The following is a 16,144-nucleotide window of genomic DNA, read 5'->3' on the forward strand; positions in this document are numbered from 1 at the left end:
ACAGTGTGGAGACAGTAAAGACATGCAGCCTTTTCTGGATACAGACTCAGCCTTGGCTGATCTAAATTAACACAGACCAGTGAGAAATAGCACACAGGGCGGCTGTGTTAGTTGTTGCCAGGAGCTTATATGTTGTAGATTTTACATTTAAACAAGTGGGACTCAAAGCCTGGGCCACCAGCATTGACTTGAGGAAAGATACGCTGGGTTACCCATATCCGAGCCACCTGAGGAAAGATACGCTGGGTTACCTGTATCCAGGGCCACCTGAGGAAAGATACGCTGGGTTACCTGTATCCAGGGCCACCTGAGGAAAGATAAGCTGGGTTACCTGTATCCAGGGCCACCTGAGGAAAGATACGCTGGGTTACCTGTATCCAGGGCCACCTGAGGAAAGATAAGCTGGGTTACCCATATCCAGGGCCACCTGGACCTTTTATGTTCCAGGCCGAGCAACCGGAACATCATCACTAAAGATGTCACCCCTGCCAGTGAAGATGTCTCCCTGTCAGTGAAGCCATCACTAAAGAGGTTCCCCCCGTCAGTGAAGCCATAAAATAAATATTTATATATAAATATTTACTCCCCAGTATCCCTGTGTCAGAGAACATGATTGGCTATTTACTCCCCAGTGTCCCTGTGTCAGAGAACATGATTGGCTATTTACTCCCTAGTGTCCCTGTGTCAGATCACAAGGTTGGCTATTTACCGCCATTTCTCTTTGTTGCCTCTTTGTGTGGACATACAACTGACTCCACAGCTACATTGTCTCCTGTGATAACTCTATTCATCTCTACATCTCACACGAACAGAAGAGGATATATATGCATGACTGTCAAACTTTATTCATCTGCACTCCTCACACAAACTGAAGATGATATCTCTGCATGAATGTTAAACTTAATTAATCTCTCCTTTTCACACTGAAGAGGATATCTATAACATATCAGCCATTCCATCATTTAGAGTTTTGCAGCATGCCTAAGAAATTAAATGAATTGTAAACACACATTGTGATCAATGATGCCTGCAATCCTTGTAATGTTTGACATTGATAAGGGGGTACTGATTCAATTTGATGTTTTGTAGCTAGTGCGAACTAACACCTTTAAATGATGGTTCTCTGTTGATTTACTTACAATACTGATAGTCTGCCTCAGAGTTTCTGAAAGCAGTAATCGATTTAATAATGTAATTCTTGTAAAGAACTTATTAGGAAATCATAATGAAACGCAACCAGGCTTGATCTATGGCCGAGCACGGGACAGAGACAGGATGAGATGTAACACAATCTGATCACTAGGAGGTAGTGACGAGTTGTAGATCTGGAAAGCCACGTATAAGTCCTTCTTGGGAAGACCCGCCACTCGGCAACCATCTTGGGAAATCTCGCCAATTAGCAGCCATCTTGGGAAATCTCACCACTCGGCAGCCATCTTGGCAACACCTCCAAGGGGGTATGTGTGTGTTCAGGTGTTGCTGTTTTAGACAAACAAGATCAGGCTCCTATCTAAATGAATGTGGAGAGACTCATAACTTCACATATCGGGTTGATTTGCTTACTCTGTGTGTTGAGACTATTGCATAGTAATGGTAGAAATAAACGTGGTAAAAGGAGCCCCCACCCCTACTGTGGTATGTCACATAATCTGGACACTACAGGGGTAGTAGAATCTTATAGTATAGTGCCATAGTTATAACTAGCAGAGAGTTAGGGTTGTACTCTTTGGGAGCCTGACGGTAATTGTAATACAGGAAACCCAGACAACTGACTGACTTTGGCAGGAAGAGAGTGTAGACTCTATGACTTTCTCTTTTAGCACCTTTGCAGGTGTGTGGTGCGTGAACTGGCAGTTGGTCTGTTGCATATGTGTGTGATGAGCGCGTGACTAGATAGAGAAAACAGAATGAGCACCATATGACCTCACTGGGATGGAGATGAGAACACGCTTCTGTGCTCGGTCACCATCAGGTTATTAAGCCCAAAACTCTCTGGGCCTCGTTTCCCGAACGCGCACTTAGCCTAAAAAGCACTTGAAATCATTCGTAAGAGGAATCCTACGTTGCAGACCGGTTTCCCGACGCGGCACTTAGCTTAAGTGTATCTTTCGTTGAGAAGAATTCTACGTGTGGTCAGGACCAGTAGTAACTTCACACTTAGCGATTTAATCCACCAGGGGCGTTGTTCGACCGTCGTTCGGAAGAAAGGGGAATTTAAAAAAAACATGGCTACTTGAAGTGAGGAATATTTTACATTAATAAAGCTATCAACACAACTTTTTATATGTTTATAATGACTCGGTTTGATCTTAAATGTGCTACGCGACCAATGCAGAGTATGTAGGTCTTAACTGAAGCTTTCAAACAGTAGTTTTATGGCACAATTAGCGCTTATGCCACCACTCCATTGGCTTATATGGTAGCTTTCTAGCTAGATGGTTGTTTATAGGGGTGGGAATCTCTTGGCACCTCACGATTCGATTCGAAATCGATTCAGAGGTCAACGATTCGATTTAAAATCGATTATCGATTATCGATTTAAAATCGATTTTGTAATTTAAAAAAAAAAAATTTTTTTTTTTTTTTTTTTTTTTTACACATCCATTTTATGTTGAAATGCAAGCTGCATCGACTATTGCATTGCTCATAGAAAGTCAAAATTGTGACCATTAAAAGCTTTTACTCTAATAAAGCAAATAGCGAAGGTAATTCATCTGTTGATTTTCTTCAATTTAGACTCTGAGTTGCAAACTCAAATGATTCAATAGTCAAAAATAATCCGTGTATCATTCGTTCATTTGTTTTTCCGATTTAGACGAAAATTGAAAAAATGAAAACAACGTTTGATTTCTCGTTTTTCCCTTTTCAAAACCAAAACCAGAAATCGGATTACGGTTCGTTTTCTCGTTTTTTCCATTCTGCACCCCCAAACGGAAAATGGAAAATGAAACATTCGAATAACAAATCCACGCTGCTTGCGCAAGGCAGAACTCATGTTGGTTGTCAGGGAAACCAATTGGAGGATGAAAACAAGGGCCTATAGCTGGTAGAGAGTCCGCTTAAGGTGGACTGTCCTTGGACACATTATGTTGACATCCTGGTGCCTGTGGAGGATGAAAACAAGGGCCTATAGCTGGTAGAGAGTCCGCTTAAGGTGGACTGTCCTCGGACACATTATGTTGACATCCTGGTGCCTGTGGAGGATGGAAACAGGGGTGTAGCTGCTCAGGGCCAGTCCGCTGATGGTGTACTATTCTCGGACACCTGTTGCTCACATCCTGCCACCTCTGGAGGTTATAGAGGGGGTCTAGCTGCTCAGGGCCAGTCCGCTGATGGTGCACTATTCTCAGACACCTGTCCCTCAAATCCTGGTCCTTCTGGAGGATATACAGGGGTGTAGAGGCTCAGGGCTGTCCGAGTGACGGTGCACTATTCTCGGACACCTGTGAGCTGCCTCGTTTCCCTGACAACCAATACGGCCAGGATTTGTTATTCGAATGTTTCATTTTCCATTTTCCGTTTGGGGGTGCAGAATGGAAAAAACGAGAAAACGAACCGTAATCCGATTTCTGGTTTTGGTTTTGAAAAGGGAAAAACGAGAAATCAAACGTTGTTTTCATTTGTTCAATTCTCGTCTAAATCGGAAAAACAAATGAACGAATGATACACGGATTAAAAATGCATCGATAATCGTTTTATCGGTTTCAAATTGATATTCGATAATCAATCGATAATTGCATTTCAACATGAAATGGATGTGTAAAAAAACCGATTATCAATTTTAAACCGATAAAACGATTATCAATCCATTTCGACTTTTAAAACATTTGAGTTTGCTACTTAGAGTCTTTGCTACACTTCCTACTTTGTGTTTGATAATTAAAGAAAATCAACAGATGAATTACCTTCTCTATTTTTTATGAGAGAAAAAGCTTTTCCTTGTCACAATTTTGACTTTCTATGAACAATCCAATAATCGATGCAGCTTGCATTTCAACATAAAATGGATGTGTAAAAAAAAAAAAAAAAAAAAAAATTTTTTTTTTGTTTTAAATTACAAAATCGATTATGAACTTTTCTGAATCGAGACAGAATCGTTTTAGAGAGAATCGATTAAAATCGAATAATCGATTTTTTCCCCCACCCCTAGTTGTTTACATATATATTTGCACGATGTATATTTTGCAACGATGTTTCTGTGTATAGCACATCATGAGAATGTCATTGTTTCACCTGCCTATTCCCATCAATATAGAAATAAAGAATATTGAGTATTTGAAAATAAAGATTAGGCTATACAAAACTAGTGCAGTGCCCGTAGGAATTATGCATTCTGTAGTGTAAGCAGACGTAGAGCTGTTGGGTAGTGTAATGGCAAGACATATTTGCACTCCACATAGGTACAGGTTACACTGAAGTATTATTGTGATGCATGTTTCCTTTTCATTAAGAAATGTGTTAATGGTAGCCTTTTTGAATTTGTTACCAACAAATAAAGTTTGAGATTATGTAGTGGATGCAGTTGAATATAGATGTCAACGCTGCTGTCTAAACTATAAACTAAATCTCATGAAGAAAGAAATTATTTAAAATGAAGTTATGGTTGAAATAGGATCACTTCTTTATTGTAAGGATAAGTGTAGGGTAAGAATGGGCATGCAGTTGGACTCAAATGTAGGTTAATTTTATTGAATGTATGTAGCCTACTGTACTGTATGACTTCGATGATGGTAGCTTTGACAGCCCACTCTCAGACAGATCGTAATAAATGTCCTTACAATGGGAACACAGTTTAACTCTGCTGGAGATGGCGTTACTATCCCCGCCCCGATTTCAGTGCGCAGTGTACGTTCGATGCACGCATAGGCTAGCTAATTTCACAGCAATTAACGTAAACAGGTTAACGTGACGTAAACAGCTCCTAAGAGATACTTAAGAACTCGTGCACGTTGCGCTCGTGCACCTGACTTAAAGTTGATGGTTGGGAAACACTCGTAAGTAGAAAGTGTTATTGAGTCTACGATGTCGCGAAAATCCACGTAGAACGTTAAGATACGTCGTTATCGGGAAACGAGGCCCTGCTCCACTGCATTTGTTCCACCTGGTTGTCAGAAACTTGCACAGACAGACTGCTAGAGGACTGTGAGGAGCAATTTGACAGGCAGGACCTTATAGTAGAATAGTAGATTGTACCCATTCAAAAACATTCTTCAATAAAATCAGACATGAAAATAAATGTGCACATACATGTTCATATATAAATCACAAATGCATACGGAAGGAAAAGAAAGAGCGGGGGAATACTGAGCGGGAAAGAAAGAGTTAAACATTCATGACAAGATAGTTTTGCCCTTGACACACCTTCAACTCTGAACAAGTCCATCCAGTTCTATAAAAGGAGTGTCTGAGCTTCAAGGAACTAGATTCCAGTAAAACAAGCAAACGGTACCTCAAGCATACTCTTTCTCTACTCATAAGTTAAATACACTAAATGCAACTGTAAGCGCCTGAGATTCAAAGGACATGGATGCCACAACATTAAAACAGATGGGTGAAGATTAAAACACACTGTAAGTACCTTCATTACATTAGTGTGTATATTGTTACAGCCGGCTTGTGGGCAACATCATAGAAGGGAGACAGACGACAAACCTATATTTCTGAAGGATGTTGGAACTGATTAAATCCCTTCAAAGATATAAAGAAAAGGAAAACATGTCTAGGGGTTTGATGTCTGTATGGATAGGTGTTAGTGGTATGAGGGTGGACCGATATGGATTGTAAGTGTGTGTGCATCAAAACGAGTAATGTATATAAAGAGGTGAGCTGAGAGAGAGAGCCAGAGGTGTGTACAGGTGTGTGTTTATCTCCCACCCCACCCCAGGTGTGGGTTATCAGTCAATCATCCTCCCCACTGCTTCATGTAGGCCACTCAGAGTCTGCAGGGGGTCATTACACATATGTGCTGTGTGTTTATTGAATTCCTCACTTTTTTAGTTTACTTGAACTGAAAATGGAGGAAATAATAGTTTGATGGGGCTACACCTTCATCACTCTTCCATTTGGGGTGAAATCAGATTATAGAGCTTGAGGAAAACACAATTTGATATTTTGAATGGGTGTTTCTAGGCGATGAAAAGATCAGGGGCTGAGTCAAGTTTGCCTGGGGCATATTATTCCTTTGCACTCTTTTTCGAAAGGAGATTGGCACCGGTGGTTTGTGGAGGTACAGTACTGTGCAAAAGTTTTAGGCAGGTGTGAAAAAATGCTATGAACTAAGAATGCTTTGAAAAATGTAAACAATAAATGTTTATTTTTTATCCATTTACATGGTAAGACTGAGCACAGCAACAAGACACAACGTAGTTATACTGCATCAGCAGGGTCTCTCCCAGACAAAGATTTCAAAGCAGACAGGGGTTTCAAAATGTGCAGTTCCAGCTCTTTTGAAGAAGACGTTGAGGATCGTAGACGCAGTGTTCAGCCAAGGAAACTTAATGCAGCTGATGAAAAACACATCAAGCTTATTTACCTTCGAAATCGGAAGATTTCAAGCAGTGGCATCAGCTCAGAACTGGCAGAAACCAGTGGTACCCAGGTGCAGACATTTACTGTCCGGGGAAGTCTGGCCAGAAGTGGTCTTCATGGAAGAGTTGCAGCCAAAAAGCTCTACCCCGACAAGGAAACAAGGCCAAGTGACTGAACTAAGCACGTAAACATAGAAACTAGGGTGCAGAAACATGGCAGAAGGTGCTCTGGACTGATGAGTCAAAATTAGAAATATTTGGCTGTAGAAGAAGGCAGTTTGTTCGCTGGAGGCTGGAGAGAGGTACAATAATGAGAGTCTGCAGGCAACAGTGAAGCATGGTAGAGGTTCCTTTCCAGTTTGGGGCTGCATTTCTGCAAGTGGAGTTGGAGATTTGGTCAGGATGAATGGTGTCCTCAATGCTGAGAAATACAGGCAGATACTAATCCATCATGCAATACCATCAGGGAGGCGTATGATTGGCACCAAATGTATTCTGCAGCAGGAACATAACCCCAAACATACAGCCAATGTCATTAACAACTATCTTCAGCTTAAAGAAGAACAGAAAGTCCTGCAAGTGATGGTATGACTCCCACAGAGCCCTAATCTCTACATCATCGAGTCTGTCTGGGTTTACATGAAGAGACAGAAGAATTTTAGGAAGCCTACATCCACAGAAGACCTGTGGTTAGTTCTCTAAGATGTTTGGAACAATTTACCAGCCGTGTTCCTTCAAAAACTGCGCAAGTGTATCTGGAAGAATTGATGCTATTTTGAAGGCAAAGGGTGGTCACACCAAATATTGATTTAATTTAGAATTTTCTTCTGTTCCTTCACTGCATTTTGTTAATTTATGAAGAGTTGATGAAAATAAACTGTTAACACTTCCATTTTTGAAAGCATTCTTAGTTTACAGCATTTTTTCACACCTGCCTAAAACTTTTGCACAGTACTGTATATCTACCTAAAGATTAAGATTACATGCGTGACAATAGAGAAACAAAACGTGTTTACTTTTTTATATGTATGTTGCCTTATATCAGGGGTACTCAATTAGAAACCCAAAAGGTCCACTTGCCAAATTTCCGTTCAGTCCAGGGTCCAGAACAGTGACGGTCAGAATATAAAAACATAACTCCAACAAAAGCATTTGAACTATGCACCAAAGATGATGTGTTCTGGCCTTATTTGTGAGAAAAGTGACACCTTTTTTGTGCTTTAATCTTGGGCATAAAAGGTGTGAGGGCCAGGCGGAGGCACTGAGGTAAATGTTCATTAGTGTGTGTGCTCCTGTATTTCATATTCATGGTTGAAAAGGGAGACTCACAACATTATCTTGTTGTGTGTCTGATATATCAATTACACTGCATGTTGCTTGGTATGATGATTGCAGATGGTTTCTGGCCCTAACCTCAGAGTTCTGATGGTAACTTTGTTCGAAGTTTGCATGCTTTGTTTCATAGAGACGTATCACGTTACCACTTTTGACAAGGACAACTGTCTCGTTGCAGATTAAACACATCAGATTTGTGCTCCCCACAGGCAGCACAAATGCATCGGTTTTGTGCTCCAAACAGGCAGCACAAATGCATACTTGTCAGTCCACTCTTTCCTTAATTTGCAATTTTTGGAATCATCTTTTTCGTTTTTTTAGAGCATGCCATGATTTTCATTTACTGAGAAACACATACCGTTCACAAATCGATCTGCCCGCGTTGTTGCCAGTGACACACACAACCTGCGTGACCCACAGAACTCGCGGCCAACATTGAATGAGTTAGTTGTCATAGTGATGTTATTATTACAGCTCCTGATTGGACCTCTGGATTGGACACGGAAGATAGAAACCTCACCGAGAAGGAAAAAATATAAAGTGCGAAATGACGCACCAATGAAAACTCACTTGTATCATTATTCATTTAGTTTAATTTAGAATGCTAATTTCGGCGTTGGTCCGAATTGTATTCCGTTTGGTTCCGGATCCGGATCCGGACAGCGGCACGCCTATTGAGTACCTCTGTTTTGTTCCGAAAGTTTTTTCTAAAGTGACTCTCCTCTAGGCAGGTGGTGTAGACACACACATACTCTGAAATCCACCTCTGCGTTTAACCCATCCAGGGAAGTGACACACACACAGTGAAGTGCAGTTAGAGTCTATCCCGGAGCAGTAAGCTGCCATTGGCAGCGCCTGGGGAGCAGTGATCAGGGTTAGGTGCCTTGCTCAAGGACACTTCAGCCGTGATTGTCAGCATGGGAGAGCAGTGGTCTACCACTTCCCCCACCCACATTTTTCCTACTGGTCGGGGATCGAACTGGCCACCCTACGGTTTCCAGCCTGAAAGCCTAACCAGTAGGCCACGGCTGCCCACACTTGTGGTCATGTCAATAAATCTAGCTTATTTTAACTTTATTCAAGGGCTGTCGAGAATTGGCTTTATAGTCACGTCAGTAAACTTTTTTTTTTCTGGCAACATAATTTAATACATTGGTACATGCCCAATGAAGGCTACATACCCTCACTCAGTGATTTACCTTGAGCTCCTTTGTTTAAATAGCCAAGAAGGCTAGATTCCTAGTGTGTGTGTCTGTCTGTTTATCTCCTCTTATGGTGTGTGTGTGTCTTGGTGTTAATCTCCTCCTATGTTGTGTGTACGTGTGTTTTGTTTATCTCCTCCTGTGTGGTGTGTGTGAGTGTGTCTGTTATGTTCAGAACATTTGAGGTCTGGGAAGTGAGACACTTAGTTCACAACTTCACTCTTGGAGATGTATCCTTTTAATATCATAGCATTATGTGTATTAATTTAAATTGTGTCACACATTTGATGACTGTAAATTCACTAATGAATCCTGTTAAATTGTGGCCTGTGTTCGACTGTCAGTTAAAACCCTAACCGAGCTGGGCTTGCGTCACAATGATACTGGAGATTCATCTTCTTTCAAGTCTAGTCCACAATGCAAACCGCAGGCTGTCGTCACACCTCATCTTGCCATAACCAGATTCCTGTTTTGGAATGTAATACTTCACATCGTAACTATGTACTTAAATATTCACATATTCAGGATTTAATTAAAATCCTGAGATATCCATGCCTGCCACCACAGTTTGAACAGAATGCATAAGGCAAGCAAGTTTATTTACATAGCACATTTCATAATCAGAGGCAAATCAATGTGCTTGCCATAAATAAGAGCCAAAGGAGCATCCAAAGTATAGATAAAGATAAGTGGAGGGATACAAATATATTTAAAGAGCATAAATTCATAAACAGACAGAATACATTATGAAGTAGTGCAAATTTGATCAGTTGACAAGATGCATCTGAGAATGGTTGGGGCTTCAATCTAGATTTGAACTAATATAAACATGAAAAGAAAGAGTTCAAGAGTGGGGGGGGTGTTGGGGGCCACCCCGCATAACAATATTAATCAAATGTTCATTCAAATTCAGTAGTTTGGTTGAGTCCTTGCATAAGATATGACAAGATATGGACAGGTCAGATTAGCAGGCAATGCATATACAGCATATTATAGCCATACATATATTATGTAAATATAAATATATTAAGAAATGACTGGTATTCCCGTGATTATCCTCTAAATATTGCTATTCATTTCTTTTTTTTTTTACAACTTGTCAGAATCTTTCCAATTCAATTAATTTGGAAAATTATGAACAGCTTTGGGTCTGTATCGACAACATAGATAACGATAACATGTTTAACAGGTAATTTGTATACAGCATAAACTAGCCTACTAGATGACTAGTCCCACATTATGATACTAAATATAGCACACACACACACACACACACACACACACACACACACACACACACAAACACACACACACACACACACACACACACACACACACACACACACACACACACACACACACACACACACACACACACACACACACACACACGCACACATGCACACACTGTTAAGACTGTTAAGACTGTTGCCCAATACATACATACACTTATACAGAGTCTTATTACACTTGTGAAGGTATTTAAATTGGATGAAACATCGGAAACCTACAGTGATTCTACTTGAATTGGTAGCGAGGGAGAGAATGAGTTAATCTTTCATAACAGGAATAATATGTTCTATGACGCTTTCAGAATAGCTTCATCTCAGGTGAAACATGTAGAGGCAGTTAATTAAAGGAGTGCCCAAAGTTATGTGCAGTGGAATGCAGGACATTTCTTCAGCATTACAGCTGCACATTTGTCCTTTTCCTTTGTTCTAAAGTGACTCTCCTACTGCTGGTTTACCTCCTCCTATGGTGTGTGTGCACAAACATGCATAATAAACACAACTGCATTGAGGAAAATAAAGAGGGCAAGAAATACTAAATCAGTTTTGTCTTCCTTGATTCTATAGAATTTGTCTGTACAATGGAGAGAGATAAGAAGGGTCCTAACATACATATTCACAACGAGATCTGTTGTTTTGTCTTGATACTAGGAACAAGTCCAACAGGTTCTCTAAAGGGAGCATCTGACCTTCAAGGAAATGGATTTCAGAAAAACAAGCCAGTAAAACAAACTGTTTTTTTAAATATAAGTTAGGTGTCTATTTTCCAAATGTACTTGGATTCTGGAAAAAAAAATGTCATGTAATTGGTAGAGTTGTATTCGTTAGACAAAAACAAGCTCATAAGAAGCTTATAAGAAGCCACCTTTATGAATGTTGGATTTAATATCTAGGCAGACCAATAGATTAAGAGATTACTGGTATTCCCTGTGATTATCCTTTTGACTCCATAATGCAAAGGGTTTCATGTGTGGGCTATTCTCCTATAGATATTGCTATTAAATTCTCTTTTTACAACTTTTCAGAAACTTTCCAATTGAGCATTTGGAATAATATGAACAGCTTTGGGTCTAAATCTAAAACTCATGTTTCATTGTCAGTATGTAATATGTCTACTTCATACTGTTCTAGCACACTGGTTCAATTCATATAATTGAATAATCTTTCCCTGAGCTCTGCAGTACATGTAGTGATGGGTATAGCAGGCTTTGTGGAACAATGCAACGTTTGAAGTAGTTGTGCTGGAAACCAATACAACAACGACACCTCCTGGACGTTTTGCATTAATGTTAAATGCCATGAAGTCCAACAAGCAAGCTATGAAACCACATCTGTTCAGTATAGCCTCCTTAACAAATGATGAAGTTTAAGATATTGTTATACATTGCTGCATGTCTGAAGTTACTTATAAAACAAAACAAAAACCGTGAAAACATGGAACTGCTTGGTTTTGAAATTATGTTTGGCACTTTGGCTATGTCTGTTAGGATGAAACGTTCTCCAGAACTTCTACCTGGTGTTACGTCACGTCTGGTTTTCAAACTAACTGTTTCCCATAGGTTACATTTGTATTTGTTGTGTACACATCTCTGACATAGGGAAGTAAAGTAATTGGTTTAATTCCTAACGCTGAGCAAAATGAATGGGATTCTCCCCAGGGACGTTTGTAGAAAAGAAAATGATATATTGGTCCACATTGTAGTAAGTGGAATGTCTTCCATGATATATGATTTGAGGTCATCTTTATTGATTCTCCTCATCAAGCTAAGACTCTGTTTAAGAATAGAGTATGTGTCAAAAATGATGTCACTGGTTTGATCCAAATGCCAATTTGTATTGATTGGTTGGCTTAATATATTTTGTAACAACACAAAATGATCAGTGCCTAACAATTATAGGTCATGTGTGCACACGTACAGGATCTAGTTAGTTTGGAAACCAGTTGGGACATAACACTGGAACCCATGCATTTCTTCAGACTCTGAGCTGAGCTACTGTATAAAAATGATCAAGCCGGCCAGTGCTGAACCCGACTTAACAGAGACCACGAGTGTGGCAGAGACAGATGTTTGCTGGGAGAATAAAGGTAAATCCATGGAATCCGCAAGTTGACACATAACTTGTTCAAATATATTTCTATATATTTCTCACTGGAGACATAACTGCAGCCAGGCATAAATCTTTGGCGAAACAGGGCCCTCTGTGTGTCAATGTAAATAAAGCTCATATTCCAAAAGGTGTAGGTGGTGATGCTGAAACATGGAGGAAATATAGTAGCCATTATGCAGAACTGATTAAATGTTTTCAGGCAAACCTAAAGCTTGCACAGTCCTGTAAAATCAAAAGCTAAATTGTAAAGCTCCATATTTCACCTCTTCAGGTCTAAAGACACTCTGTCACTACTGCTAGGATGAGTGCCTCTCAGGAGAGAGAGGAGGCTGCCGGTCACAGTAAGATACCAAGACCAGTGTCTGCACTACACAGCGGTGTGACCATGAAGAAGGACAAGGACTTGGATGAATCTCTAAAACTCAGTGATGAACCAGCACATTGTGATGTGAAGTGAGTTCAGAAACCGATTAACTTATGTCTCCACTTTCCACACACACTCAGAGTTGCACATAGAATTGCATAAGATTAGAATGTTTTCACCTCAGCAAGAGGGAGACTGCAATCGTGAAATATTAATATTTCATAAGGTAAAACAAATTCTTTCTTATGGCAAAAAAAGACGTTAAAATGTAATAAAATTGGGCAATATCAAGGGCAGCTCACGCTTTTAAGGAACCCTTGCCTAATTTCACATCTGCAGAATAAAATCAGGGTTTAGTTTTATAGCTTTTGAAAATGCTGGACTTGTGAATTTTGCTGGGAAATGTATGGAGGTTTCAAAACATTTGAAACCACATATTTAGGATTGCAACCTCTTGGTGGTTTTGCGCCGTAATAAAGTCCAACAAATAGGGTATGAAACACTAGCTTGTAGCTTGACAATTGTTGAACCTTAAGATACTGTTATGAAAATGATGTCTGTCCAAAGTAGCTTATACAACTGTAAAAACCAGCAAAAAAAAAATCAGCAAAATTGGCTAGGCAGAGCATAGTCTAAAGCTTGATTTATATTGGAAAGTGGCTTCAGCATATGGTCGTGCACTTATGCTTCAGCGAACAGTCTCCTTCCGCTAAACTGTCAAGTGACACTTGACATTCTGACGTTTGCAGACGATGCACGTGTAGCTTTTTCTTCTGCTGTTACATTGTTGTCTTTTGTGGCAGAATCATCGGGGTAAATCTTGAGTGCATCTTTACAATAGGGCAGGGAGGCATCTACAGGTGGGAATATTACCTTACTAGCTCCGCTAGCATTTCCTCTATCCCATCCATTGAATAAACAACTGTTGAGCGCCGAAAATCCAAACAAGGAAGTCAACGGCACGTGCCGTCTATCCAGCCAATCACACTTGCGCGACACTATTTGAGAAAGTCAGCAACAGTAGAATTTTTTCTTGGTAGCAGACACTTCCAGGCGACGGTTTAAAGTGTTGACCAAGGCGTAATTTCTGTCGGCGACGGTTTCAAAAGTGTCTCCAGAAAAAGCATAAATTGGGCCTTACTCTCTTAATATTTCCTGAAAAAAATATTTGTGTCGTTATTATTGCTATTATTTTTGTTCATCAACTGTTCTCTTGAGATGTTTGCAGGATTGAAATAAACTTAAGTTAATTCAGGCTATATGTTAACCTTAAATTATCCTTAATGATGTGTTTTAATTAGATTGATTCTGTAATGTGAATGGTCTATTGCTATCTCTCACTATTGGTATCGCTCACTTCTGAACCATTTCGAGGCGTCAGTCAGGGTAAATACTGTGACATGAGCAATTGCCCGAAGCAGTCTTTTGTAAACATCTGCGTTTCAAATGTTTGGCACAGTGTCAAGATGTCCTTGTTGAAACAACATATTGCTTGTGCCAAGTGTCGTTGTATCATTTTGTATTCCCAGATCAAAAACACACAGACCCCCATCTCCAGTGCCCAGCTGTGTTTCTATGAAGAGTGATGGGTCCATATATGAACCTCCTTCCTTCAGCCTTGGACCAGCACAGTCTGAACCTCATAACTTCAGCAGTGGACCAGTACAGTCTGAACCTCAGTGAGTTATCGTCTTTCAGATTAGACATCTGCATCTCTCTGTCACAAGTTCAGTCTTGCAGGAGAATGTCTGTTTCTCACTGAACGAGTTCAGTTCCACAACCTATGGTGGCGGTGCTCTTGGTTGTTCCTCCACTGTACTGTATGTGGCAGAGACTGTTGTGCCCACACTCAACTCATCAAAGGCCCAACATGTTCCTATAAAACAGAAGTACCCTTCCTGTCTACAGAGTTACATTTCCCATCATGCTCAGCATCTGATTAAGATGCTTTTTTCACACAATTTCCATTAGAACAATTTCACACGGTTTCCATTTAGATGTCCCCAGCACTACTCTTTGAACATTTGAAATCTTATTATTAATATCCTCTTGTCACAGAGATGCGGCACTTTCAGCTTAGTGCTTCATTGAATCATTGTCCTTTAAAAACACCAGTGGTGTCAAAATTAAACACATTTGTTACTCAAGTAGAAGTATTGATACTGGAGTTTAAAAATAATCTGGTAAAAGTTGAAGCATCGACTTAACCTTTTACTGTAAAAAAAAAAAAATCTTGTAGGCTTCAGTTTTTGACTGACTTTCATGTATTGTATCCTGCAATTGCTGATATTTAGTGGACTACATTCTTCCCTTTATTCATGCAGTGTCTCCTGTGCCACTGGCTGCTGGAAAACCCCCAAAACAGAATATATTCACCTACATGTTGTTACTCACAGTTGTCAAAAGGTTATTTTCATTAAAAGCACCTTTTAAAATACAGCTTGTGCCAAGTTTTGTTGTATTGTTTTTTATTCCCAGATCAAATACACAGAGACCCCCATCTCCAGTTCCCAGCTGTGTTTCCATGAAGAGTGATGGTTCCATTTTTGAACCCCCTACCTTCAGCAGTGGATCAGCACGGTCTAAACCTCAGTGAGTTATCGTGTTTCAGAATAGTGCTTTGAATCACTGTCTTGTAAAAAAACATCTTGTAGGCTTCCGTTTTTTTACTGACTTCATGCCATTTGATCCTGAATTTGATGATAGTTTGTGGACTGTCCCCTGTGCCACTGGCTGTTGGAAACCCCCAAAACAGAAAAGATTCACCTACATGTTGTTACCCACAGTTGTCAATGGCTTATCTTCATTTATTGTTCCTTTTAAAATACATCCTGTGCAAAGCCTTTTTGTATTGTTTTTAATTCCCAGATCAAAGAGACCCCCATCTCCAGTTCCCAGCTGCGTTTCCATGAAGAGTAATGGTTCCATTTTTGAACCCCCTACCTTCAACAGTGGACCAGCACGGTCTAAACCTCAGTGAGTTATCGTGTTTCAGATTAGTGCAGGATATCTTTAACTCAGAAGAGATGAATGTATAATGTATATGTTGCTTGTTGTTTTTTTGTTGTGAGTTGTGTGAGTCAATTATCTGCACTGCAGAACTGAGCAGATCTCCTAGTCGATATCCAAGTAATGGCATACGGCTATGAACCTTCTTAATAAAGTGATGGCAGGAGGGGCTGTTGATGTGAAGTGTGTTGAGTGTGTGTGTGTTTATAATATGTGTTTTGTGTGTGTGTGTTTGTGTGAGAGAGGTGTAAATATTGTAAATATTTGGTTTCGGTGCATTGGTTAACTTCGTGTTGAGGATGGGTGTAT

The 16,144-nt window shown here is 40.0% G+C and overlaps 1 protein-coding gene across 1 annotated transcript in view; it reads left to right on the forward strand.

The window, feature by feature from the left end:
* Positions 1–12,763: 12,763 nt before the first annotated feature.
* Positions 12,764–16,144, forward strand: part of LOC308367536 (NACHT, LRR and PYD domains-containing protein 3-like) — a gene marked incomplete at both ends in the record, with an annotated part of 45,607 nt that continues 42,226 nt past the window's right edge. Inside the window, 5 exons of the mRNA XM_080841471.1 lie at positions 12,764–12,915; positions 13,630–13,686; positions 14,356–14,505; positions 15,305–15,418; positions 15,695–15,802. Of these exons, the coding sequence (XP_080697597.1) occupies positions 12,764–12,915; positions 13,630–13,686; positions 14,356–14,505; positions 15,305–15,418; positions 15,695–15,802 (581 nt within the window). The remainder of the gene's footprint in view (positions 12,916–13,629; positions 13,687–14,355; positions 14,506–15,304; positions 15,419–15,694; positions 15,803–16,144) is intronic.

Source organism: Sprattus sprattus (assembly GCF_963457725.1).
Source record: "Sprattus sprattus genome assembly, chromosome: 1".
NCBI classification, from domain to species: domain Eukaryota; kingdom Metazoa; phylum Chordata; class Actinopteri; order Clupeiformes; family Clupeidae; genus Sprattus; species Sprattus sprattus.